The following is a 27352-nucleotide window of genomic DNA, read 5'->3' on the forward strand; positions in this document are numbered from 1 at the left end:
GATTTCTGCCTTTTGTTTGGACACACTGTTTAATAAAACTCATAATTTATCTGCTGTGCCTGGAATTCTCTATTTCAACCCTCACTTCACCCTCATGACAGATTCTGAATATTCCCCAAGTTTATTTGCTTTAAACAAATGATAAACAGACAGCCTTCAATGTTCACAATAATGTCTGAAGCAACACACTTACATACTGTGTATGTGTTGTAATGTAGCAGTACGACCAGGAGCTATTTAAACTGGCGCTGCCATGTCTTAGTGCTGTGGCTGGAGCTCTTCCTCCAGAGTATATGGAGTCCAACTACATGGCCATGATGGAGAAACAGTCATCTATGGACTCAGAAGGAAACTTCACACCACAGCCTGCAGACACCACCAAGTATGTACATCTTTTTCTTCTTTGTAACATGTTTACTTGTTTGGCTTACAGTCAGGTTAGAATGCTTTGCACAATGATACAATGATATGTCTTGTTGTTTTGCCTCTGTATACCAACATGGTGGATTTTAAATCAAACAATCATTATGATATAATTGAAGCAGGGGGTTAACAAAAGTATTGCATTAACTGTTCAAAGCCATTTTATGCAGATTCCCCCATTTTTAAAGGTGCATAAATGCTCTTCTACTCTGAATAATCCATTTCAAACTCGCTCACACACACACATTATTTATCTAACATTCTTTATTTAAGAAACACATACATGCTTACACTTAACTAGGATTCAGTATCCTCCCCCAGGCACATGTCAACATCCAAATATGAGGAGCCAGGGATTGATTTGAGTAGCAAACTTGCATTTGGTGATAACAGGGACTCTCTGTAATTTCTAAACCGGCAGTGCCCAAGTTAGTATTAAGAGTGAATAAGCTACCAAACAGGACTTCAGGTTGAAAAACTAAAATAAACATATGAGAGAGATTGGAAGAATTTTAGAAGTGGCAAAAAAGAAGGAATTCACTGGTTAGCTCAGCAGCACCAAATGTCTACGATCACAGAATTCTTTTCTGGGTTAGGACAACAACCCTCCTCAACATCTGGCCAAGCCTCAAACACGTGAGGTACAGATACAGCCACTTAAAATAACCACCTCATTCCTGACAGGACAATGACAGATACCTGGTGGATTCCTGCCTGATGGCCGGTTGATCCGTGACTGTAATGATATTCCCCGCCTGTGACGTGTACAATGCGAACAGGAACAGGTTAACGCTCCCAAGCAGCATTTATAAAAAACAGTGTAATGTCTTGTGCATCATCCAGGGGGCGCAGTGCTAATGGAAGTCCATTCATTTACAGAGGTTGTGCACACGGAATAAGCAAGATACAAAGCAAAAAGTGATGCTTGCATTCTTGGGTTATTCCTCAGTAATGTTACTGGACATGAAAGCATGGCACGACAATGTCTTTTTTAAATTAAAACATGAAAATCACATTTTAAGCAGAAGTTGATGATTGGTTGGTCCTGTAAGAGAAAAGTATATTTTTAGAGATACAAAAGGTCAGACAGAGAGCACCATGACAGCAGTAACAATGTAATGATGCTTTTAATGATGAAATATGTCGGGCTCTGGTCTAAATTTATAGGTGTCAGTGAAACACTACTGTACTGCAGGAGAGGGACCAGAGCATCTACTGTACATGTGTGGGCATTCCAGCCATGCCAGTTACTGTATGCATTGGCTTTGCTAATAAACGAACAGTCATAGTGCCATCACAGATAGTTACGTTTGGCAGTACTGGTGAAATCACATTTGTCTGACTCCTCTTATAACATTACCCTGTGAAATGGACACTCCAAATGCAAGGCTGTCCCTCAAAAAAGTGTCTGACCTTTCAGTTACTAAATCAATGCAGTAGTTCGTGTTAAATTTTAATTTAAACATGCCCCAACTGCACAACAATATGTATGTGTGTGTGCTGTCTGCCATAAATATTTGGCACTTTATTTTAATTTTTCTGATGATTAAATAAGGTCAGTGAACTGCTGCTGAAGGAGAGAACCACGAGGGTCTGGCACTGTGCTTAAAACTATTGGTAATTCCCGCCAGTTAAACTTTCCCAATAAATGAACAGTCATAATGGTAATGATCACAGTCCTGGCTGCTTATTCAAGCTGTCTGTCACTAATCTTGGTATTTCACCTTTGCAATTCATGTCAATACTCTGGTTCAAAACTTTTGCAGTCAATAAATGCTACACGTCCCACAAATAAGTGTCCAACCTGCATCATGTATTTATTTAGTTATAGGTGGGAAAACTCCACCTGCTACAGGTAGGACAGAATTAACAGTTATTAGTGTTCAAACTGGTCTTAATGAGCGATTATACAAACAGCGTTTCCAGCGCCCACAGATAACAACAACTCTGCCATCAGGAGATTATTAACAGCTGATACTTATTTTATACTTTTCCATATCTTTCTTGGGATTGTGCAATCAAAGCTTCATCATCATATGACCCTCAACCTGAATGTAGAGAATAAACCACAATTTATTGGAAAGAACTGTCGGAATCCTGACAACGACTAAATAAATAAATAAACACTTTAATAACACAATTTGTTAAATATGTTACGTAGATCTCTTAAGAGTAGTTTTACTAATAATGTATGGATCGCATCATTTTAAAATGCAGCAAGTTGCCTGCTGTGAACCACCTTTATTTTCTCTCCGTCCGCGCTCTGTGCATCTCTGATAAATTGTTGCAGGGCTTTTACAGACAGGTAAGAGAGGGCAGTGGATTCTTTTGTCACACATTAGGTTCAAACAGTTCTCCGACCCCCCACAGAAGGCCAACAACTTCCAAACCCCAGCCCAGGTATCCTCTCTATGCTGTCTTTAACACTTGTAAATGGTATTTCAGGAATCACTGACAGGAAGTTTTTACAGAACGCTGTTGTAAAAACAGTCACTGTCTTTGTATTTTCCCCAACCCCCATCTCTGCCTGTCTGTACATCTTAATGAATGTCATTAATGTGTTTTCTCTTTTAATAAAAATAATTACAGAAGAACTTTTAGTTTTTACATTACTGTTAAAATCCCATTTTTAAAAGTATGCAGTTGAGAGTTTGTTACTAAAACTGGTGTTTTAGTAACAGACCTGCGTTTGCAGACCTGCAAACATTGTGAGATCATGTTGAATTCATAACAGCGTGTAACTTATAAATATCCAGAAGCAATTTTCACCTGATGGAATGATCAAGTCAGAATATGCCTGTTCAGTTTATTTAGGCTGCTCAGTCCAGAAACAGTTTTCAGCACAGAGGTGCATTCATGAAAACTCCGTCTTTTTTTTTTAATCTTGGGCGAGCACGTGCTCTCCTCCTCGAAACAAATCGAAGGTTTCAAAGGAAACAACAAAAACTGATTATCAAGTAGGAAAGCCTTAAATTCATGGAATTCACATAGTAGCACAGACTGTTTGTTTTTAATAGTCTTCTAATGTCCACTATGAGGTTTCTTCATTTTTTTGTTCACATTTCTAAAGACATAGCCCAGCACAAACAGCTGATACGTTGCACACCTGCACATCTGTCAAGTTGACAGTGGTTGAATACACTTTCATTGAAAGAACATTCCCCTCTAAAGTATGAAGACAGGACTTAAAATGATTCAAAAAGCCAATGTCCAAAGAACAAACACCTTCAAAGTTGTTCTTTGAAGCCTTCAGGAGAACTTAAAAAAGGAACAATTAGGTGAAAGTCTGGCCTCTTATGTAAAATATGGCTCAAGACTTTTGCACAATTTAAGAGATTAAAGAAATCTAAAGAATAAATCAAAATATTAAGTTGCATTCTAACAGAAAATAAAAATGAATAACAATGCTATTCATTCAAACAGGTCTGAAGAAGTAACAACCCAGCCAACAACAGGCTAAATGAAGTTTTACCAGTTTCAGAAGTAACCTCCACATCTGGGTTGGGATCTATGAGGAAGCTTGTGTGCAAGAATATTATTTTTCTGTATTTATTTTCTTTTAAATTGTTTCTACTAGATTAGATTGAAATGGAAGAACGAACGGATGTTTACAGGAAATAGTTTTGGTGATTTGCAGTGTCAAATGACTGAATGGTCAAACCAACTGTAAAGTTTGATCCATGTATTTAACATTTTCAAAACTGAACTTTAAGTTTTTATACTATCATGGGTGAAGAGGTCTCCAACAAACATCATGGAAAGAATGTGAAATTCAACTGAGTTTTATTTAAGGCAAGGCAAGGCAAGGCAAGGCAAGTTTATTTGTATAGCACAATTCAACAACAAGGTGATTCAAAGTGCTTTACAGAGACATTAGAAACAAGAACAAATAAAAAGCATGATTTAAAATTGAATAAAACAAGCAAATAAACTAACTAACTAATTAACAAACAAACAAACAACAGTATATAAAATCAAAACAGATAAAATCAGAACAGTAGATAAAATCAGTAGTTAAATGTAAGTTTTGAAATTTAAGCTTAAAGTGTGGATTTGGTGCTTTATTCAAATGCAGCTGAGAACAGGTGAGTCTTCAACCTGGATTTAAATAAACTGAGTGTTTCAGCTGATCTGAGGCTTTCTGGGAGTTTGTTCCAGATATAAGGAGCATAAAAGCTGAATGCAGCTTCTCTGTGTCTGGTTCTGACTCTGGGAACTGATAAAAGACCGGATCCAGATGACCTGAGGGATCTGGATGGTTCATACTGGGTCAGGAGGTCATTGATGTATTTTGGTCCTAAACCATTCAGAGCTTTATAGGCCAGCATCAGAACTTTAAAGTCTATCCTCTGACGGACAGGCAGCCAGTGTAAGGACCTCAGAGCTGGACTGATGTGGTCCACTTTTTTGGTCTTAGTGAGGACTCGAGCAGCAGAGTTCTGAATGAGCTGTAGTTGTCTCACTGATGTTTTAGGTAGACCTGTAAAGATGCTGTTACAGTAATCAAGCCTACTAAAGATGAATGCATGGACTAGTTTTTCCAGGTCCTGTTGAGACATCAGATCTTTTATCCTTGATATATTCTTGAGGTGATAGTAAGCTGACTTTGTTATTGTCTTAATGTGTTTTTCTAAGTTTAGGTCTGCATCCATCACTACACCCAAATTTCTCGCCTGGTTTGTGGTTTTTAGATGTATAGATTGAAGTTCTCTGGTGACCTGTAATCGTTTTTCTTTGGCGCCAAAGACTATTACCTCAGTTTTGTTTTTGTTTAGCTGGAGAAAATTGTGGCACAACCAGTCATTAATTTCCTCAATGCATTTACCAAGAGCCTGTACAGGGCCTCGGTCTCCTGGTGACATTGTGATATATATTTGTGTGTCATCTGCATAGCTGTGATAGTTTATTTTGTTGTTGTTTATAATCTGTGCCAGTGGGAGCATGTAGATGTTAAACAGAAGGGGTCCCAAGATGGAACCTTGGGGAACTCCACATGTGATACTTGTCTGCTCAGATGTGAAGTTACCTATTGATACAAAGTATTTCCTGTTTTCTACGTATGTTTTGAACCAGTTTAGTACAGTTCCTGAAAGACCTGTCCAGTTCTCCAGTCGTTTGAGTAATATGTTGTGGTCAACTGTATCAAATGCTGCACTGAGATCCAGTAACACTAGGACTGACATTTTTCCACTGTCTGTATTCAGACATATGTCATTAAACACTTTGGTCAGAGCGGTTTCAGTGCTGTGGTTCTGTCTAAAACCTGACTGGAAGGCATCATAGCAATTATTCTGTGTTAAGAAGTAACTGAGCTGTTGAGAAACTGCTTTTTCAATGATCTTACTTAAAAATGGGAGATTTGAGATCGGCCTGTAGTTGTTCATTTGTGTCTTGTCAAGATTGTCCTTTTTCAGTATAGGTTTGATTACAGCAGTTTTTAGTGATTCTGGAAACACACCTGATAATAAAGAAAAGCTGACGATCTGTAACAGGTCTGACTCTAAAGTCTTTGAGACCTTTTTGAAAAAACTTGTTGGCAGGACATCTAAACAGCAGGAGGAGGAGTTCAGTTGACCTAAGATGTCCTCCAGGTCTTTGCTGTTAATAGGTTGAAACTGTTTCATGGTGTTTAAACAGTTTTTTGGTGGACACAGTACATATCCTGGATATGCTGTTGATGTACCAATTGCTTGTCTAATTTTTTGGATTTTTTCAGTGAAGAATTTGGCAAAGTCATTGCAGGCCATGGTCGAATGAAGTTCAGCTGCCACTGGCACAGGAGGGTTTGTTAGCCTGTCAACTGTAGAAAATAAGACCCGAGCATTATGGCTGTTTTTAGTGATGATGTCAGAGAAGTAGGACCTCCTTGCACTCCTCAGTTGTAAATTATAATTGTGAAGTTTCTCTTTATAAATGTCATAATGAACCTGGAGGTTTGTTTTTCTCCATCTGCGCTCAGCTTTCCTACACTCTCTTTTTTCATTTTTCACCAGTGTGGAGTTTCTCCATGGAGACTTTTTCCTTCCAGAGATAACCTTCACCTTAATGGGAGCAATAGTATCCATTACATTTAACATGTTAGCATTGAAGCTATTGACGAGCTCATTGACTGACCCTCTGGGCAGGTCAGGTGTTAATGGGAAGACCTGGTTAAAAATTGCACTACTGTGTTCAGTTATACACCGTTTTGTGATCACTGTTGTTGATATATTTGTGTGGGCTGAGATTTTACTTTCAAAGAAAACACAGTAATGATCAGACAGGCCCACATCAGACACAGTAACCTTTGAAATGCTCAGGCCTTTGGAGATCAGTAGGTCAAGAGTGTGTCCTCTATTATGTGTGGCCTCTGTTACATGCTGAGTCAGCCCAAAGTTGCCCAGAGTGTTACTCAGGTCTTTAGTCCCTTTGTCCTGAGGGTTGTCCACATGGATGTTAAAATCCCCAACAATAATTACACAGTCGAAATCAACACAGATCACAGACAGCAGTTCACTGAGGTCATTAAAAAAGTCTGTGCAGTATTTGGGAGGCCTGTAAACATTAAGAAACACAACTTTGGATGGGGCCTTCAGCTGTAAAGCCACATATTCAAAAGACTGAAAACTTCCAGGAGATAGCTGCTTACATTGAAATGATTCATTAAATAAGACAGCAACCCCTCCTCCTCTCCTGCTCACCCTGGCCTCACTGATAAAACTGTAGTTAGGAGGGGTCGTCTCGATGAGAACAGCTCCACTGTTACTTTGGTCCAACCAAGTTTCAGTTAAAAACATAAAATCAAGGCTGTGCTCAGTGATTAAATCATTAATTAAAAATGTTTTCCCAGCTAAAGATCGAACGTTTAATAAAGCCAACTTAAGTGTTTTAGAGGTATTACTTGTCCCCTCGTGTTTGGGAGCAGTCTGTGGCACACGAGGTATGTTTACTATATTTAAAGATCTTTTAGAGTGCAGCTCTCTGTGTTTTGACCAGGCCACATGTCTCCTGTCACCTAAAAGTACAGAAATTTTAAAACCTTCTAGTAAACAGGGTCCCAGCTTCTCCTGGGAAAAGTCACCACTGCCATAATCCTCGCAGCCCGGACCCTCCACACATCACGCATCAGACTGCGGAGACAGGGCATGAAGAGGAACTAAGGGGGGCGAGGCTGGGCAATGTGACTTCGATTGCTCTGTTGAGGGTGGGGCTCGATGGCGAACCTTTGGCCGCTCTGGTGGGGGGTTTATGGGGGACAAAAAGGGATTGGGACGGGGGGTAGATCTGAGCCCAGCATTGACCCGCTCCATCATCTCCTCATCTCCACCTTAATAGCTCCAAATCAAAGTAGTGGCCTTAATGTGCTTCATATTATAAAGCAGTGTCCTAGGCAGTGTTATGGTACGTGTATGGACTGGTCTCAGCTGGCTCACTGGTGCTAACCGATAGTTAAGTGATAGTGTAGCGTTGACTGCTGAGAGATAAATTCCTAAGTGTACAGTCTGGCGATTAACACATTTGAAATAATAAAAAAAGTTATGAGCATAACTGTATATTTATTTGTATTTATATTTCAGTCTTTGATGCAGGACTCCATAATGCTCCACTGGAGTGCCTTCAGTCATTTCCTGGCACTGGACACTGACACAAATCCAGATGCAGATTTCTATTTTCTCATCTCTGTATTTCTGTTTCTAATGCAGTGGTTTGTTTTTTCTCGCTTTGACAGTGTGACTGTTCCAGAGAAACTGGATTGTTTTATAACCAGATATGCGGAGCACATCCATGAGAAGTGGTGTATAGAAAAGGTATGTATGATTTTTATTCTTGTTCTGTGTTTCCTGATCATACTGTTTTTCCCCTCACCATGACGGCAAAAACAGTGTGGTACATCAACAGTCTTTCACAGTCACTGATAACAAATGCACCCAATGATTACACATAGAAGAACACACCCCACAGCTATAATATATAAAACATTCTGTTACATATGTATGCTGTTTGGCAAACTTTATGGTATACTATACTTTAAGCCAATGATTGACATAAATGTCAATATACCAGCTTATTCTGCTGATACTTTTTTAGAGAAAGAAATATTTCTTGTAAACTTTGAATAACATTGAGGGGAAAATGTTTGTGTGCTTTTTAAAAATTTCGTAGTGTTTCTTGTTGTCATCACGAAATGTAGCAAAATAGAACTGCTTTTGGTTGCTGTAAAATCTGATCTGTAAATGTGAACTTATATTCTGTAGTTTTCCAATGGCTGGTCATATGGAGACCAGATGTGTGAAATCAGCAAGAGCCATCCACTCCTGAAACCATACAAAAGCCTGTCTGAAAAGGTAGTCTGCATGCAGACATCTTTCTGTGGAAGTTGGGAGCTTTCTATATTTTACAAAAGATTTGTATAGTTTGTGTGAGTGCTACATTTGGGTCAGTGATAGCTTAGTAATGATGAAAAACAGCATGGCATGAATCTGTATTGAATCACAGGTAGCTCTCCTGGCTGGACAGCTACCTGTGTTTACAGTTTGCTGAAATACTACACCAAACTCATACCTGAAAACTGAATGAGTCAGTTTTTACTCCTTAGCAGTAAAAGGCTGATGGGGTGTTGTCGTCACCCTGGTGGCTGAGCGTGAACACCTACGTTTGTGAATGCAGTAACTCAGAAACGTAGGAGCCTCTAATTGATACCACAGGTAAAGATGTGAGATGAGTTTGAATCTCACTGACCTCACGGTCAGAGGTTAAGTTTTCTGAAATTGATACTACAGGTGCATTTACTAAAAATGTCAGAGGAGATAAAATCTCAGTGACCTCGACCTCAAGGTCAAAGTGAGTTTTCTGAAATTGTTGTGAATGAGGTGATGTAGGATTTTGAAATGATACCATCGGTATATCTGCTAAAAGGCTGAGGGGTGCCACTTTTCTCTTCTCTTTCTTTTAGATAAACTTTAGATATTTATTTACATACACTTCATCTCCATTGTGTTATATAATATTTGTTGCAAAAGAGAAACGTATCAGTTTTATTATTTAATAATTACAGCGGCTTGCAAAAGTATTCAGCCCCTTGAACTTTTCCACATTTTGTCACAATTCCAGGTGAAAGACCAACACAGGGTGGTGCACACGTGAGAAGTGGAACGAAAAACAAACATGATTCCAAACATTTGTTACAAATAAATAACTGCAAAGTAATCAAATGAGATTTACTAATTGAATGAATGGAAATGTATCAGCTGATGTGGGCACAGACATGTGAGCAAATGATCCTGCAGAAGATCATGTGTTGGTGTGTCTGAGTTCATGCTTTGTTCGGGTTTTGCAGTACATCTGAAAGCAAACTGTGACTTTGCAGGATAAAGAGACATACTGCTGGCCCATCAGAGAGTCTCTGAAGACCATGCTTTCATGGGGTTGGAGCATTGACAGGATCAGAGAGGGAGACTCTGTCAACCTTCACAACAAGCCCAGAAGGATATCACAGGCCAGTCAGGTGTATATGAACACCACCCATTCTTACATTTGTTCCCGAGGTACTTATTATGGATCAAAGGGAAAGGTGACATCATATATAATGCTGTGTGTTCAATCTCCAACAGCTTTCTTTTGAAGGAGCTTCAGCTTTCAGTCCAAGACCCACTGATATGAGTAATGTGACATTGTCCAGAGACTTGCAGGTAAATTATTCACAAGAACACAATGCATGCAAAGCCAGATTACTCATGGGAGCTGATAATGCAGATTGATTGATGGATGAATTGATCAGTGCAGTGTAAAAGAGTCACATGTCAAACATTTACTTCTCCAGTCAATGGCAGAGCTGCTTGCAGAGAATTATCATAATATCTGGTCCAGGAAAAAGAAACTGGAGCTGGAAGCCAGAGGTAAATCTTACACAGCAAACACACACACAGGGTGTTCCTTGTTTCTCTGCCATCACAAACAGATAACACAGAAAGCTTGACTTCTTTTTTATGCATAGCCTGTAAAAATAAAACAGATGGAATTCTGCGAAGTGCTGTTTAGAAGATCAATACCATTTCCCCACACCTCTGCTTTACAGTTGCTGTTATAGCAACTTTACCCAACCCTTTGATTTTTGTTGCATATTAACTGAAGTGCCGTACAGTCATTTTGGCATGGCAGTTTCTCTGTTAGAAGCTTGTCCATTTTGGTGTTTTGTTATTAATTATTTTATTTTTTGCTTTTAAATTAAACACAGCATGCTTGTACAGATTCAACTGAGGACATTTACTACATTTAGCATTTGTGAACTTATAAGCATGAAAAAAGAAAAAGAAGGAGAAAAAAAGAAGAAGAAAAGATTATAACAATATTAACTAAATAAAGAGTAAAATAAAATAAGAAAATTCACGCGGAGTGTGAGGCATGAATTATGATCAGTTAATTTTTAAGAATTCTAGAAATGGCTGCCAAATCGTACAAAAACTCGCCAGTTTCCCCTCTCTATCAAATCTTATCTGCTCCACCCGGGCCACAGACACCATCTCATTAAGCCACCTGTTAAAAGACGGGGCCGAAGAAGACCGCCACTGTAAAAGAATAAGTTTCTTTGCAGCCAGCACACCCACTGTAATTAAGGAAAAAGATTCGATTGATGCAAATGATCCAAGTATAGCCAGTGTACCATCAAGTGGTACTTTTTTCCCAAATTGGTTTGAAAACCACGTAAAAATCTGGCTCCAAAAAGCTTTCAAGACAGGGCAATGCCGAAATAGATGTGCAAGGGAACCTTCACCGATATTACATCTGTCACATAAGGGGGATACAGAATTATAGATCCGGTTAAGTTTAAGTTTAGAAAAGTGTAATCTGTGAATGACTTTAAACTGGATTACTTTATATCTGGCGTTTACTGAGCCTTTCTGAATGTTGGACAAACAGTTTGACCGTTGGTCCTCAGACAGGAACACCGAGGTCTCCAGCCCGTGTATTCTTAATTCCATCAGAATCAGCTGGGATTGTAAAGCACTTCACAAACTGAGATATCAGATGTTTAAAATCTGCTTTCCGAATTATATCAGTAAGACTTAGTGGCTTCAGTGGAAAGTCTGAAAAGTTTCGTTGAACAAAATTCCTTATTTGAAGATAACGAAAAAAATATGATTGAGGTAACTGAAACTTCTGTTGAAGTTGAAGGAAAGACATGAATCTGTCATCTATATATATGAGTCCTCAATGCATTTCAGTCCCTTTCCCCCCCATTCTAAAAACACCCTCTCCATTTTACCTGGTTTAAACACGTAGTTATGTATTATTGGTATTCTTACTGAGAAGTCCGGTAGTTTAAGAGATTTCCTAATTTGACTTAATATCTTTAAGGAGTGTTTAACAACAAAATTACGACTGATCGAATTAATAGAAGAACCCGTGTTAGAAAACAATAAGCCCGGTAATGAGGCTTCAGATACTGTTGCTGCCTCTGCCTGGAGCCAGACAGGAAGCTTATAACAATAATCAGTAGGCGAACCCCACTGCCAGTGCAATAGAGCTCTTGAATTTGCTGCCCAGTAATAATGTCTAAACACAGGGAGACCCAACCCCCCACTGGAAGTATTTTTTTGAAGATGAGCCTTGGATATCTGAGGGGGTTTTCCTGCCCAGATGAAAGAAAGAATCAATGAATCAAGCTGCTTAAAACATTTAAGTGGCAAATAAATATGAGGGTTTTGAAAAAGATATAAAAATCGTGGCAAAGACACCATTCTAACTGAATTTATTCGACCAATCAGAGACAGAGGAAGCAGTTTCCATTTTCTAATATCGTCTTTGAGCTTGTCCAGCATTTCCAAGAAATTCGATTTATAGAGGAGTTTGGGATTTTTAGAGATCTTAAGGCCAAGGTAGGTAAAAGATGTAGTCACTAATTTGAATGGGAGTGAGCTGAGAAACTTTGGGCATAGATTATCTGTTATTGGCATAAATTCAGATTTGTCCCAATTGATCATATATCCTGATAATTTCACAAAGTGTTTAATGCAATTCAAAAGATTAGGGAATGAAATTTCTGGTTCGGAAAGGCAGATGAGTAAATCATCTGCATACATATTAACAAGACTTTCAACATTCCCAAATTTAACTCCCTGTATACCAGGGTGGTTTCTTATGTTAATGGCAAAGGGCTCCAGAGCTATATCAAAAAGAAGCGGTGAGAGGGGATCCCCCTGTCTCACTCCACGTTAATTGAAAGGGGGAGGATTTATCTGCGTTGGTGAGAATGCAGGACACAGATAAATCATTTTAATCAATCCCTAAAATATTCCCCAAAACCAAATTGTTTTAGAGTCTCAAATATATAAGACCGTTCAATCTGATCAAACGCTTTTTGAGCATCCAGAGAAAGTACTGCTGTTTTAGCCTCTTTTCCATAACCTGAGTAAATTGTATTTAATAATAAATGGACATTATTAAATGACCATCTACCAGGAGTAAATCCTGTTTGATTAGGATGTATAATTGTTGAAACATGTTTGCTCAATCTTGTAGCTGAGGCTTTGGTTATGATTTTGTGATCACAATTTAAAAGAGCAACGGGTCTATAATGTGCTGGGTCGCCTTCCTCCTTTCCAGTTTTGTGAAGCAAACAAATATTTGCCTCGTAAAGTGAAGTTGGTAACCTTTTATTTTTAACAGAGTCATTTATCATCCTGAGCATGAGAGGAGTAATTTTATTTTGGAAGGCTTTATAGAATTCATTACCGAATCCATCCGGGGCAGCTGTCTTTCCAAGTGGTAAGGCTTGGATTGTTCCTAAAAGATGGTTTTCGGAGACAGGGGAATCAATTTCATCTCTCAGGGCTTCATCTAATTGGGGAATAGATAATTGATCGAAGAAGTTGCTAAAATCACTTTGAGAGGGTTTAATTTTACTAGAATACAGATCTTTATAGAATTTGGTAAAACAAGTATTAATTTCCTTTGGATTGGTACTTACTTTACCGGATTTTATTATCACTTTTTGAATTGCATTTTGGTGTTTTGAATAGATGAAAATTCGATCTCAAAGTTGTGATGGACCACCAGTAACCTGGTAGATGTTAAGATGTCACATAGTTAAGTGCTGCCACAGTCTGTTATCTTTCTTCTCTGCCCTGCTGCTCTGTTCCAGGTGGAGGAAACCACCCACTGCTGGTTCCTTACGACACACTGACTGCCAAAGAAAAATCCAAAGACAGAGAAAAAGCACAAGATATCCTTAAGTTCCTCCAAATCAATGGTTACATTGTGTCCAGGTTGGTCCAACTATATTTGAAACAGTTTGTCTTTGGCGTTTGTTTTGAGATTAGAAGATCAATTTCATAAAAGTTCAATTTTTCTAAAACGTCTAACTCAGAAAATACAACATTAGTGTGTGTAGCACAGCGCTGGAGTGTGGATTTGATTTAACTTAGCAAAAGCAGTGTACAACACAAGTTGTAGAAATGCAAATAAAAGGAGAACATCCTTTGTGCTGATTCCAGAGGTGTGCAGTCACAGGAGCTGGACACTCCTGCCATAGAGAAACGATTTGCCTACACCTTTCTCCAGCAGATCATCACCTACGTGGACCAGGCACACCAACACATGATGGAGTTTGGTAAGAATCTTCTCATGCCTGTAAGAGCCACTTGTTTACATCACCAACCTGGTTGTTGTCCATGATACAACAACCATGATACTTTTGCCTCATTTGGTGAAACAAGTTTGTCGTCTTCTTTTAGCAGGAACGTTTTTTGTTTTTTCCATATTTTGCTAAGTACAATGCTTTGAGGAAGGTTGTGGAAGTAGCTCTCTCTTTAGATACTAAATTGTCACTGGAGGCTAAAACAGTCTTGGGGTCTTGCTCTGAGACATTCCCAGATTTTTCTCTTTTGTTTTTCACACTAGGAAACGTGTTGTTATAGCACTGATATAGCAATATGACACTTTTTTATTTGGAGTTTTCACCTGGTTAGATGCAGGGCTGGGTTTTGTATGCAGACAGAGTTGCAACCTGTTTGTAAGGTAGTAAGTAATCTATAAGACAGTGGACCCGCAGGGCAGGGATAGCTCAGTAGGTAGAGTGGTTGCCCCATGATCGGAAGGTCGGGGGTTCGATTCCCCTTAACAGCTACCCTGAGGCACCCCTGAGCAAGGTACCATCCCTACACACTGCTCCCCGGGCGCCCAATGGCTGCCCACTGCTTCACTGAGTGAATGGGTTAAATGCAGAGAGCAATTTCCCCACGGGGCTCAATAAAGTACAATAAAGTACATGACAAGACGGTGGTATGCTGAAAATTTCTCTACATTTTTCCTCCCTGTCCAGGATGTTACATCCTCATCACTGAAAGAGTGTCCACTGGCCTGTAGGTGTAAATAGGCTGCAGAGTCCTGGCCTGACGAGGTGGCTCTGCTGTGTTGTGCCATCCACTTATCCAGAGGTTGTTTTGTTTCCCCGGCAATCCTCCTGCACTTAACAGCGTACACTATATTACTCTGTTTGTGTCGGGGGACCCGATCCCTGGGGTGGAACAATTTTTGGTGCAGCGTCTTTTGGGATTTAAAAGCCACAGAAAGTCTGTGTTTAGAAAAACTGCATCTCAGCTGTTCCGATACTCCTGACATCTGAGGACTCACTAAAGGTTTTCGTCTCAGGCAGCCGTTGTCCTTCTCTCCTGGATCAACTGGAGCAAGTTCTTTCCCAGCTGGGATAACCACATTTTCTTGATGTGATGTTGTTCTGCTTCCCTGGCTGCTGTGTCAGTGGGGATGATGTTCGCTCTGTGTTGTAGTTTCCTGATGACGCCCAGTTTGTGCTCCAGTGGATGATGAGAGTCAAACCTTAGATACTGATCCGTATGCGTAGGTTTACGGTACACATCAGCTTTCAGATGTCCCCCGTTACTGATGGAAATCTCACAGTCTAAGAAGGCTAACCTGCCACTTTTCATATCCTCCCTCGTGAACTTGAGTGGACTGTGGTACGTCCTGAGATTTGATTTTCATCCAGATTTGTCATCCACAGACCTGAACCAATGACTTGGTGGTGTTCCAGGGTAGGATAGCAAATCCCTCTTTTCCACATCTTCCATATAAAAGTTGGTCACAACGGGTGAAACAGGGGAACCCATGGCACACCCATGTTTCTGCCTGTAGTACTGACACTTGCATATAAAATGGGTGGAATTAATACACAGTTCCAAAAGCAAACATACTTGGTTGGTGCTGAGAGTGACCCTGTTGCTGAGGTTGGGGTCAATCTCTTACAAACTACCTCCACTGCTTCAGTGGCTGGAACACAACTAAAGAGAGACGTAACCTTATATGAGACCATTGGTTTATCTGCCCAAACCAGTGTTCCTCCAGGGAGGTCAAGGAGGCCATTCACAAAAAGGAAAGACCGTCTCTGAATCCAGGAGGAAGCCTAAGGGTACATCTTTCACCATCTTAGAATACTGTGATTGCAGCCATTCTCCAACTCTCTGTGAATGGTACTCATGGCCATTGATCATTTGCATATTAATGACCATGAAACTGACCTCACAACCCATTGTTAGTCAGTGGTGCTAGTGTCAGTCATTATGCATATCTACTGTAAAAGGTTGGGAAACCTGCAGTAAGTTGAACCTGACGACGTCACTTGGATGAAATGTTTCTCCCTCTGAAAACCTCCAGATGAACAAAATCAACTTTACATGGATGACTGCACATGCATCAGTACACTGTGTGGTGTAGTTTCTCAAGCTGTTGTCACAGTCACAGTCAAGCTGGGGATGTTTGTCAGATGTGTGGGGATCAGATCTTCAGAGTTCACTTGGAGGGAAGAATGGTAGAAAGGCAAAATCACAGAAGGTAGTGAGGGTGTGTGGATGAGGCACCACTGGACTGGGAACTAAACCTGCTGAACCAGTTGAAGAAATTGGTTTAGTGTTCATTTCTGAATTTAATTCATAACATGATTATAGAATTCTCAGATTTCTCTTATGTCCTGTTACCTGACTGTTCATTGGACTCCTTATGCGACCCAGTGGTAAAAAGTCTAGAAACACCTCTGTGTGGCTCAGAGGTAGAGTGGCTTGTCTACTTCTCTCCTCCAGTTCTTATTAAGTGTCCCTGAACATAATACTGAACCCCAAATCCACCCATCAGTTTGCATGTGTGTGCTACAGAAAAGGGTTAAAGTATAGTGAGGATAGCACTTAATGAATGTGTTCATGTGTAAGTAAAGTAAACTTAAATACCAGTCGAGTCCTGTTAGTCCCTCGGATTTCAAGCTCGTGGCTACACAGCTGTGGCGGCTCGCACAGTAGAGTTTAGCCTTTTTCTGTGGCTCAGAGGAATTTCAAATACTATGCAAGATAATGCAAATGTAAAAAAAAGAAAAGAAAAATATTATTATTTAGTGAACTGTTTGCATAAAAAAAAAAAGTTTTTATATTTTCCACACCTTAAATTCATCACCCCATACTCACTGTATTCTGTCTGCTGTAGATGTGGGAACACGACCAAAGGGAGAGAAGATTCCTCATGAGCAGCAGATCAAGTTCTTTGGAAAGGTGATGAAATCTTTTTTGACTAGACACTTATTTTTCTTGTTTTGTTTTATTAAGTTTATATATCAGATTTAGTTTTTTGTAATCAGCAACAGAATTCAAAATTAAGTTATCAGGTTGACTAAAACTGCAAATAATTATGATCTCTTCTTCCAAATTGACACAGAGCAGAATAAGCATTTGACTGACTCAAAGCAAAATGTGTAAATTTCAGGCTTTTCCTGGTTTGTGCCTGTTCAAAATCCTCTGTAATGGTTAGCTAAAGAGGCACAGTGACAGCACAGTGAAGGCATGGACAGTTTTTGATGATGTGACGTTGTATCTGTAGCGCAGAATTTTAGGGGATGAGCAATGAACATAAAAATCATTAGTTACTAAATTTGTGGCAGGTAATTTACTGAAAAGTGTGCTAATAATTAACTCAAAAAAAGAATAACGATGGGCGGTGAGGGATGAGGAAGTGTGAATAGTGCTGCGGTTTGTGGGGGGGCTGGCGACGGCTGTCGGGCCGGGCATGAAAATGAGAACAGCAGGAGAAGGGGTTTTTTATAGCCTGAGGCCAGAGGGGGCGTGAAGGAGGAGTGGTCCCGCTCCTGAAATTCAGAGGATATCTCCACTTAGTTTGGCACCTGATAATGCTCAAAGTGTTCCGTGTATAGAAAGTTATGTATTTTATTAAAACTGAAAATCAATATGATTGACAAGCTCTGAGGCTTCATGTCTCACTCCTAGGTCGTCCTGCCGTTGGTGGATCAGTACTTTAAAAACCACAGGCTGTACTTCTTGTCCACGGCCATCCATCCCATCAGCAGTGGTGGCCATGCCTCTAACAAGGAGAAGGAAATGGTGACCAGGTGAGCATGGCCAGCATTACAACAACAGTAAAAAGTCAGGCATATTGTTGAAAGGAATAAAACATGAGAATGTCTTATTGCCTAAATATTGAATGTCTGGTCCTATGGGCTCTTTCCTCTGTGTTCCTCTCATTTGATTGCCTCACACTTTTGTCTTCCTCTTTTGTCTTCCTCTTCTTCCATTCTGCCTCTTCTTCTCATCTTCCATTAAATCTTTTCAGTCTTTTCTGCAAACTGGGAGTTCTTGTCAGACATAGGATATCCTTGTTTGGTAAGGACAGTGTAAACATTCGAGTTAACTCCCTAAAGATAAAATATTTGATTTTTAAGCCAATTTTCTTAAAAGATGGAAAACTGCAACTGTGTTCATTAGCTTGCTGTCTGTTTCCGTTTTTGATGGCACGTTGTGGTTTATCCTGGCATGTTACCAACACATTTCGACTTTTTGAACAGTGGAAACATTTGCAAGAGTTTATTTTCACTATGCAGCCTTGTGAAAAACTAAGTACACCCCATGATTCAGTTAACTGGAAAAACACCTTTAGCAGCATTGCTGTAGTTTTGGTTTTCTATGTGAGTTTTTCAGTCTCTCATGTTGTTGTGAAAGAGTTCTGGCCCAGTCTCCTTTACAATGTTGTGTCAATTCTTTAAGATTTGCAGGTATTTCTTCATGAATAGCTGTCTCAAGATCTTGCCACAGGGTTTCAATTGGGTTCATGTTTGGCACCTTGATTGTTTTCTTTTCAGCAATTCTGTTGTATTTGTGGGCCAAGCTTTAGCAGTCAGACCAAAGGCTTCACATATGAGTCCAGAATACTTAGATATGCAGAGAGGTTCATTGTCAGTTCAGTGACTGCGAGGTGCCCAGCTCCTGTGGCTGCAATACAAGCCCATCACCAATCCCAGAAGTCTCGTGACATCTTTGCTCTTTGTATTCTTTGTTCAGATTGAACTTTACCTAAACCTAAAACATGTTGTCACGGTCTTTTTAAAGAGAGGAGGCTTACTCCTTGTTCAATCTATTTCTAACTGTGCTGTCATGAAAGGTAATATTTAACATGCTAACTGAGACGATCAGTCTTCAGTCTGAGCTGTAGCTTTCCTCTGAGCATTGTTACAGTCTGACTTTAAGGTGCATTTTCTGGCATGCCCAGTCCTGGGAAGATTATGGCCTGATGTTAACACATCAGTGATCCAGATGAGCAAACTGCAAAAAAAGGGTCACATTTGCTAATTGGCAATAATTGAAGTGCATCTGGCTGCTACTTACCCTGTTAATTCCTGTTGAATTATTACTTGTGTACTCAGTTTTATACAGGACTGCATGGAGTCCTATGGAAACTTTTTCTGACTGACTGTATTTTGATACATGGCACTTCTACTGCAGTTTACTTTTAAACTGCAGTACATTCCTCCTGTCCTATCAGACGGGAGCTTCATAAGCTAACTTGTAATTGGTGCAGGTGTCTGCAGGGATGTCACGATACCAGAAGGTTTGAGCCTGTATACTTTAATATATGATACCACTCACACATACAGTGACAGACTGAACAGACTTTTCTTTCCTCCAATGAAAAATACCAATACTATCTAGTTTTTCTACCAGTGACTTGGTAGCAAAGTATGAGTTGTCGTGGCATCCCTAAGTGTGTGTGCATGCATGGTATTGTGGGTGTATAAATCCTCATCACTGTGTCCTCACAAGAAAAAGATGTTCCATTTCTTCAGACTCAAAAATGGGCACTTTAGAAACATATTGTCAAAAATGAAAGATAATTATTAGTTGCACGTAAAGCAAAAGCTGTTAGAATATCAATTATGCTGATATTTAATGGCTTTTGCTATCAGCCACTGATGACAGGGTAAAAGTAGCAAGTGTAACATTTCCACTTAACATAAACTTTATTTTATAATTGTTTATTTATTGTTTTTCCAAGGAACATCATTTTCCTCAACATAACATAACAGTTGTTGTGTAAGTGTGGTTTTGTGCTAAAAATTTCACATCCAAGACAGATACTGTGTGAAGCCTTTGCGCTCCATGATGTGAGTTTGCAGTTTCACAGCTAATTCTCTCTGCTCACCAGGGAACAATGCCACTTCCATTGTCAACTGTCTGCAGATACTGGGACAAAGCCTGGATGCCAGGTAAAAACGTGACCAGTTGTGACCTCATAATGATGAATGACGGGAATGCTTTCAGCTTTCTATGGAAAAACATAAATGAATAAAGCAAAAGAACAAATACAGAAAAATTAACATGAATCAACGCAGATTTTCAAAAATAAGTACCACAGAGAAAAGGAATCAGTGACTTTAACCCAAAGCAGTATGAACTAGTGTGGTAGTTGTTCATATAAGCTGCAATATTAGCTGTCAAGAGATAGCAGTCCTCTTTTAAACAGTGGTAAAGTCTGGGTTTGAAGGGCAGAGACGTAATAACAAACTAGTGTATCAGCCAGGAGACCAAAGTTTAGTTAACAGGTGTGGGACAGAAATCCGAGTCAATGAATGCCATAAAATACAAACTCTTGCATAAGTAAGCCTAGACTACAAAGTTTAGTTCTCAATGCAAGTGATAAAACCCATAATTTCAAATTATAGCTGGCTGAAATAACAAGATTAAAAAGAATCTAAGAAAACAGCACAGTATAGCTATAAGACAGGTTTGATGGATGTGTTTCTGTCTGGAAACATCATGAAAACTCAGACTGATAAAGGATAATCATTATGTGCGGCTATAACAGTGAATTCTTACCTCAGATAATTATGTGTTTCATTGTTTTGTACTTTTAGAAGCAAAGTTTAACGAGGCCTCTCACAAAAATAATCGTCAACACCATTTAGTTGGAAACTCAGTAAAATCCTGACAGCGTTGAATGAATAATATTTACTAGCAAATACTGGTAAAATTGCCCCGTAGTTATCAGACTGGTTGAATGTGCCCATATTTTCTCAAAGTGCTTTTTTCGTGTTTGAAAAAAGAACATCTCTTGTCAAGATATTAATGTAACTCTATCAGGACAGTGATGAAGACGGGCCTGGAGTCAGTGAAGGCAGCTTTACGGTCATACTTCGACAGCGCAGCGAAGGATCTGGAGAAGACTCAGGAGAACCTGAAGCTCGGCCAGTTCACTCACAGCAGGGACCAACCACGAGGAGCGACTCAGATCATCAACTACACCACCTTCGCCCTGCTCCCCGTCCTCTCCTCACTGTTTGAACACATCGGACAGAACATGTTTGGAGAAGACCTCATTTGTAAGTGAAAACTTCACGTTTCATCTGGACGATGATGTCAGTTTGCCTACAGATTTTGTCTCTCTTGCCTCAGTGGGTGATGTCCAGGTTTCCTGCTACAGAATCCTTAACAGCCTCTTCCTTCTGGGAACCAACAAAAGTATCTATGTTGAGAGGTAGGAAACATCCATGGTCCACATGTGATAGATTTAGTAAAAATATGTTTTACGTCGCATGCAGTAGAGTTCAGAAGAATGAGACCACACTGAGAATCTGTCCTGGTTTCATGTAAACCTGGGAATGATCAAATATGCTTGATTCAGGAATATTCAAAAAGAGAATTATTATGTAAATGAAGAAGAAATACAGTACTATGAAAGTCTTGAGCACTTTTCTGTTGTTTTTATTTTATTTATATTCCTATTATTTAGAGATTGATTGAAACAAGCAAACATAAATACAGTATGTAAGGTAAAAACAAGTGCTCAGCACTTTTCCATGGTTGATGAACGGATTGTTTCCCTGCACCTTCAGGTTGAGATATGGGTTGTAGGATGTAGGATTGGTGGCTGTATGTCTTGGACACTCAGGTGGAGATAGGAACAGATCTGTCAGCTGATACCACCAGGTGCTGAATTGGATATGGTGGTGGGGGATTAAGTTGGAGAGGCCTGGCGTCCCCAAACGGATAAGGAGCATGCACTGGGAATGTATGGCAGAGGCCCCGTTTCGTGACATCTTCAACTTTTATGTCCGGCAGAACTTCAACAGCATCCTGAGGGTGGTTGGGATGTTAAGGTTCCACACTTCCATTGCTGAGGCAGATTTATGGTGCTGCTAATAATAAATATTCATTGATTGATTGATTGAATCTTTATTTTGAACATGTTGAAAAAGTATAAAAAAAAAAATAGAATTAAAAGAGACAAATGAACAAAGCAAACAAAAGGAAAACGAGCAACCACAACTCCAAATAACGTCCATGTTCAAAAAGGAGCAGGAAGAAGCATAAGCTTATTTAATCCCACCCCTTTTCCACTATCTAGTATCAATAGACTACAGAAATACCTCCTTGCAATTACATTATATGTTATGTGTAATTTTTTTTTTTTTTTTTTTTAATATATACACATATATGTTTCTATCTATCCATACCTACGTATATACACACATACGCACATATACACATTTTCAATAACCCTATTAACACCTGAAGGATACACAACCTACAATTTTATATATATTATATATATTTTATATATATATATATATATATATATATATATATATATATATATATATATGAGACAACGAACATCCAAGAATACATTGGGAAGATGGCCCCAACTGACCGAGTGCTCAGTGAATACCTCAGGCAGCAGAAACCCAAGAAAGAGGAGGGAGACGAGGAACCATCATGGAAGGACAGAGCCCTGCACGGTATGTACCACCGGCAGATAGAGGAGGTGGCTGATATCCAGAAATCCTACCAGTGGCTGGACAAAGCTGGACTGAAAGACAGCACAGAGGCACTAATCATGGCAGCACAAGAACAAGCTCTGAGCACAAGATCCATAGAGGCTGGGGTCTATCACACCAGGCAAGACCCCAGGTGCAGGCTGTGTAAAGATGCCCCAGAGACAATCCAGCACATAACAGCAGGGTGCAAGATGCTAGCAGGCAAGGCATACATGGAACGCCATAACCAAGTGGCCGGCATAGTGTACAGGAACATCTGTGCCGAGTATAACCTGGAAGTCCCGAGGTCAAAATGGGAGATGCCCCCAAGGGTGGTGGAGAATGACCGAGCTAAGATCCTGTGGGACTTCCAGATACAGACGGACAAAATGGTGGTGGCTAACCAACCGGACATAGTGGTGGTAGACAAACAGAAGAAGACGGCCGTAGTGATCGATGTAGCGGTTCCGAATGACAGCAATATCAGGAAGAAGGAACACGAGAAGCTGGAGAAATACCAAGGGCTCAGAGAAGAGCTCGAGAGGATGTGGAGGGTGAAGGTAACGGTGGTCCCCGTGGTAATCGGAGCACTAGGTGCGGTGACTCCCAAGATAGGCGAGTGGCTCCAGCAGATCCCGGGAACAACATCGGAGATCTCTGTCCAGAAGAGCGCAGTCCTGGGAACAGCTAAGATACTGCGCAGGACCCTCAAGCTCCCAGGCCTCTGGTAGAGGATCCGAGCTTGAAGGATAAACCGCCCGCAGGGGCGTGCTGGGTGTTTTTTTTTTTTTATATATATACACACATACATACACACACATACACATACATATATATACATATATATACATATATATATATATATATATATATACATATATATACACATATACACATATATATACATACATACATACATACATATACATACATATACATACAAATATAAAAACCTATTAAATAAATAAATGACCTATTAAGTAATAATGGCTGAGTCAATAAGTCAATTCAAAATGCAGAATGTAGACTGTATATTCGGAGGTGTGGCAGTTTGGCACAGTTCATCAGACTCATATCATCTGGAAAAACTCATCTTCAGACTGGTGGATCTCGCCCCAGATGCTGCGCAGCCTCCAGCTTGAAGGGAGGGCGAAAAAAAGTCCATGCGTAGGATGGGCGGAGTACGGTGTCTCGTGATGCTAGTTGCTCTGTCGTTGCATCTGCTGGTGTAAATGTCTCAGTGGGATGGTACATCCAATAGCCCTGCGTGCAGTCTTAACCGCTCACTGCGGTGTCTGCTTCTCTTCTCTATGGTGCAGCTGCAGGGCCAGACAGTAATCCAGGCAGTCATTGTGCTCTCCACCACACACCTGTAGACAGAACTGGGGATGGTGGAGTTCAGCCCCGCTCCCTTCAGCTTCCTCAGAAAATACAGGCATTTATGAGCCTTTTTAATAAAGCTGAGAGTGTTATCACACCACTCCTGTACTGGCTTCTCTTAAATTAAATCCAGTTGTTAAATCCAAAATCAAATTTAAAGTCCTCCTCATCACATACAAGGTCTTGAATAATCAGGCACCATCATATTTTAAAGGCCTCATAATACAGTATCATCCCAATAGAACTAGAACTCTCAGACTGCAGGCTCACTTGTTGTTCCTAGAGTATTTAAAAGTAGAATGGGAGGCAGAGGGTTCAGGTTTCGGGCCCCTCTTCGGTAGAACCAGCTCTCAGACACCATCTCTACAGTGTGTCATGCAGACATTGTTCTCCTTTTAGAAATCCCTAAAGGGGAATATCTAACAAGGGAAACCTGCAGTCAGAAGTGACTGAAGAAGTCACTTGGATAAGTGACGAAACATTTCTCCCACTGAAAACGTGCAGATGAGCAGAATCAACTTTTTGGGATTTCCTTACCTTGATGATTGAGCATGCATCAACACATCACTTTTCAACAGAACATTGCTGGCTAAGCAGCATTAAGATACATGGAAAAGAACAAGTCATAAGTCATAATGGTATTCTGATCAGATCATGGCTGGACTGATGAAAGCCATCCATAGTCATCATCATCATTACCTTTATTTATAAAGCACTTTAAAACAACCACAGCTGACACAAAGTGCTGTACATAGGAACTATATAATAAAATTACATAAGAAATAAATACAAGCCAAATAAAAGAAAAAGTAAAATAATTAATAAAATAACTAATTTCATTACAAGAGAAAACTATGTCTCACTGAGGTTAAAAGCCAAAGAATAAAAGTGGGTTTTAAGACGTGATTTAAAAGTGGAGAGTGAAGGGGCCTCTCTAACGTGCAAGGGCAAATTAGAAAAGGCCCTGTCCCCTCTGAGCTTCCTCCTGGATCTCACCGAAAACTCTCTTTTCTTTTCATAAAAATGTACAAAGGTTCGCAGCCGAGTGTGAAGCAGCGGGAATGAGGATCAGCACCCCCAAATCTGAGGCCGTGGTTCTCAGCCGGAAAAGGGTGCTGTGTTCACTCTTTTCCGGGTCGGAACTCATCCCCGACCCAGATGAGTGGAGGAGTTCAAGTATCTCGGGGTCTTGTTCGCGAGTGATTGGAGAAGGGAGCTGGAGATCGACAGACGGATTGGCGGTGCAGCCGCAGTGATGCGGACGCTGCACCGGTCCATCATGGTGAAGAGGGAGCTTAGTGTAAAGCGAAGCTCTCAATTTACCGGTCGATCTACGTCCCTACCCTCACCTATGGCCACGAGCTGTGGGTAGTGACCGAAAAAACGAGATCGCGGATACAAGCGGCGGAAATGAACCGGTTTTTACTTGCTAGCAAGGGAGGCTGGTCGGAACCAGGCTCTTGGAGCTGAATGCTCCTCACCTGTCTCCTAGTCAACTTCAAAGAAACAGCCTTCCCTGCTGACTTACAAATTTAAGTAACACAATGACAACATTTAACAATTTGACTCCAACACTTACAGGGAGTGCAGAATTATTAGGCAAGTTGTATTTTTGAGGAATAATTTTATTATTGAACAACAACCATGTTCTCAATGAACCCAAAAAACTCATTAATATCAAAGCTGAATATTTTTGGAAGTAGTTTTTAGTTTGCTTTTAGTTTTAGCTATTTTAGGGGGATATCTGTGTGTGCAGGTGACTATTACTGTGCATAATTATTAGGCAACTTAACAAAAAACAAATATATACCCATTTCAATGATTTATTTTTACCAGTGAAACCAATATAACATCTCCACATTCACAAATATACATTTCTGACATTCAAAAACAAAACAAAAACAAATCAGCGACCAATATAGCCACCTTTCTTTGCAAGGACACTCAAAAGCCTGCCATCCATGGATTCTGTCAGTGTTTTGATCTGTTCACCATCAACATTGCGTGCAGCAGCAACCACAGCCTCCCAGACACTGTTCAGAGAGGTGTACTGTTTTCCCTCCTTGTAAATCTCACATTTGATGATGGACCACAGGTTCTCAATGGGGTTCAGATCAGGTGAACAAGGAGGCCATGTCATTAGTTTTTCTTCTTTTATACCCTTTCTTGCCAGCCACGCTGTGGAGTACTTGGACGCGTGTGATGGAGCATTGTCCTGCATGAAAATCATGTTTTTCTTGAAGGATGCAGACTTCTTCCTGTACCACTGCTTGAAGAAGGTGTCTTCCAGAAACTGGCAGTAGGACTGGGAGTTGAGCTTGACTCCATCCTCAACCCGAAAAGGCCCCACAAGCTCATCTTTGATGATACCAGCCCAAACCAGTACTCCACCTCCACCTTGCTGGCGTCTGAGTCGGACTGGAGCTCTCTGCCCTTTACCAATCCAGCCACGGGCCCATCCATCTGGCCCATCAAGACTCACTCTCATTTCATCAGTCCATAAAACCTTAGAAAAACCAGTCTTGAGATATTTCTTGGCCCAGTCTTGACGTTTCAGCTTGTGTGTCTTGTTCAGTGGTGGTCGTCTTTCAGCCTTTCTTACCTTGGCCATGTCTCTGAGTATTGCACACCTTGTGCTTTTGGGCACTCCAGTGATGTTGCAGCTCTGAAATATGGCCAAACTGGTGGCAAGTGGCATCTTGGCAGCTGCACGCTTGACTTTTCTCAGTTCATGGGCAGTTATTTTGCACCTTGGTTTTTCCACACGCTTCTTGCGACCCTGTTGACTATTTTGAATGAAACGCTTGATTGTTCGATGATCACGCTTCAGAAGCTTTGCAATTTTGAGACTGCTGCATCCCTCTGCAAGATATCTCACTAGTTTTGACTTTTCTGAGCCTGTCAAGTCCTTCTTTTGACCCATTTTGCCAAAGGAAAGGACGTTGCCTAATAATTATGCACACCTGATATAGGGTGTTGATGTCATTAGACCACACCCCTTCTCATTACAGAGATGCACATCACCTAATATGCTTAATTGGTAGTAGGCTTTCGAGCCTATACAGCTTGGAGTAAGACAACATGCATGAAGAGGATGATGTGGACAAAATACTCATTTGCCTAATAATTCTGCACTCCCTGTATACTTACTGTATAATTATAGAAGTTATAGTATATTATATATAATCCTACCTGTGTGTTGGTTAATTACATAATCAGGTGGAGGCAGGGACCTCACAGTAGAAACATATTCTCATAAGTTTCTGTTTTAGTGTATTTTTAAACATCAAGAAGTCACAAGCATAAGGAGAACACTCCATGTTTAAAGAAGGAAGGTGTATTCATAGGAATGATTTATTATTGAGAGAGACATACGAACACCATTTTTTCACCCCCCAAAAAACACATGTTCAAAGCACAATATCAGCTTGATATCAGACAGAACTGCCACATGAAATTAAACAGAAGCTG

The 27352-nt window shown here is 40.2% G+C and overlaps 1 protein-coding gene across 1 annotated transcript in view; it reads left to right on the forward strand.

Annotated features, from left to right (window-relative positions):
• LOC146663001 (ryanodine receptor 2-like) overlaps positions 1 to 27352 on the forward strand; it is a 313610-nt gene that overhangs the window by 188844 nt on the left and 97414 nt on the right. Inside the window, exons 56-69 of the mRNA XM_085415589.1 lie at positions 219 to 382; positions 8132 to 8210; positions 8658 to 8747; positions 9770 to 9907; positions 10014 to 10091; positions 10223 to 10298; positions 13544 to 13667; positions 13896 to 14011; positions 16888 to 16952; positions 17682 to 17803; positions 18025 to 18074; positions 19891 to 19951; positions 20826 to 21064; positions 21138 to 21219. Coding sequence (XP_085271715.1) covers positions 219 to 382; positions 8132 to 8210; positions 8658 to 8747; positions 9770 to 9907; positions 10014 to 10091; positions 10223 to 10298; positions 13544 to 13667; positions 13896 to 14011; positions 16888 to 16952; positions 17682 to 17803; positions 18025 to 18074; positions 19891 to 19951; positions 20826 to 21064; positions 21138 to 21219 — 1484 coding nt within the window. The remainder of the gene's footprint in view (positions 1 to 218; positions 383 to 8131; positions 8211 to 8657; positions 8748 to 9769; positions 9908 to 10013; positions 10092 to 10222; positions 10299 to 13543; positions 13668 to 13895; positions 14012 to 16887; positions 16953 to 17681; positions 17804 to 18024; positions 18075 to 19890; positions 19952 to 20825; positions 21065 to 21137; positions 21220 to 27352) is intronic.

The sequence above is a fragment of the Rhamphochromis longiceps genome, linkage group LG8, assembly GCF_057381845.1.
Source record: "Rhamphochromis longiceps isolate RC_006_pf linkage group LG8, R_longiceps_female_GT1.1, whole genome shotgun sequence".
NCBI lineage: Eukaryota > Metazoa > Chordata > Actinopteri > Cichliformes > Cichlidae > Rhamphochromis > Rhamphochromis longiceps.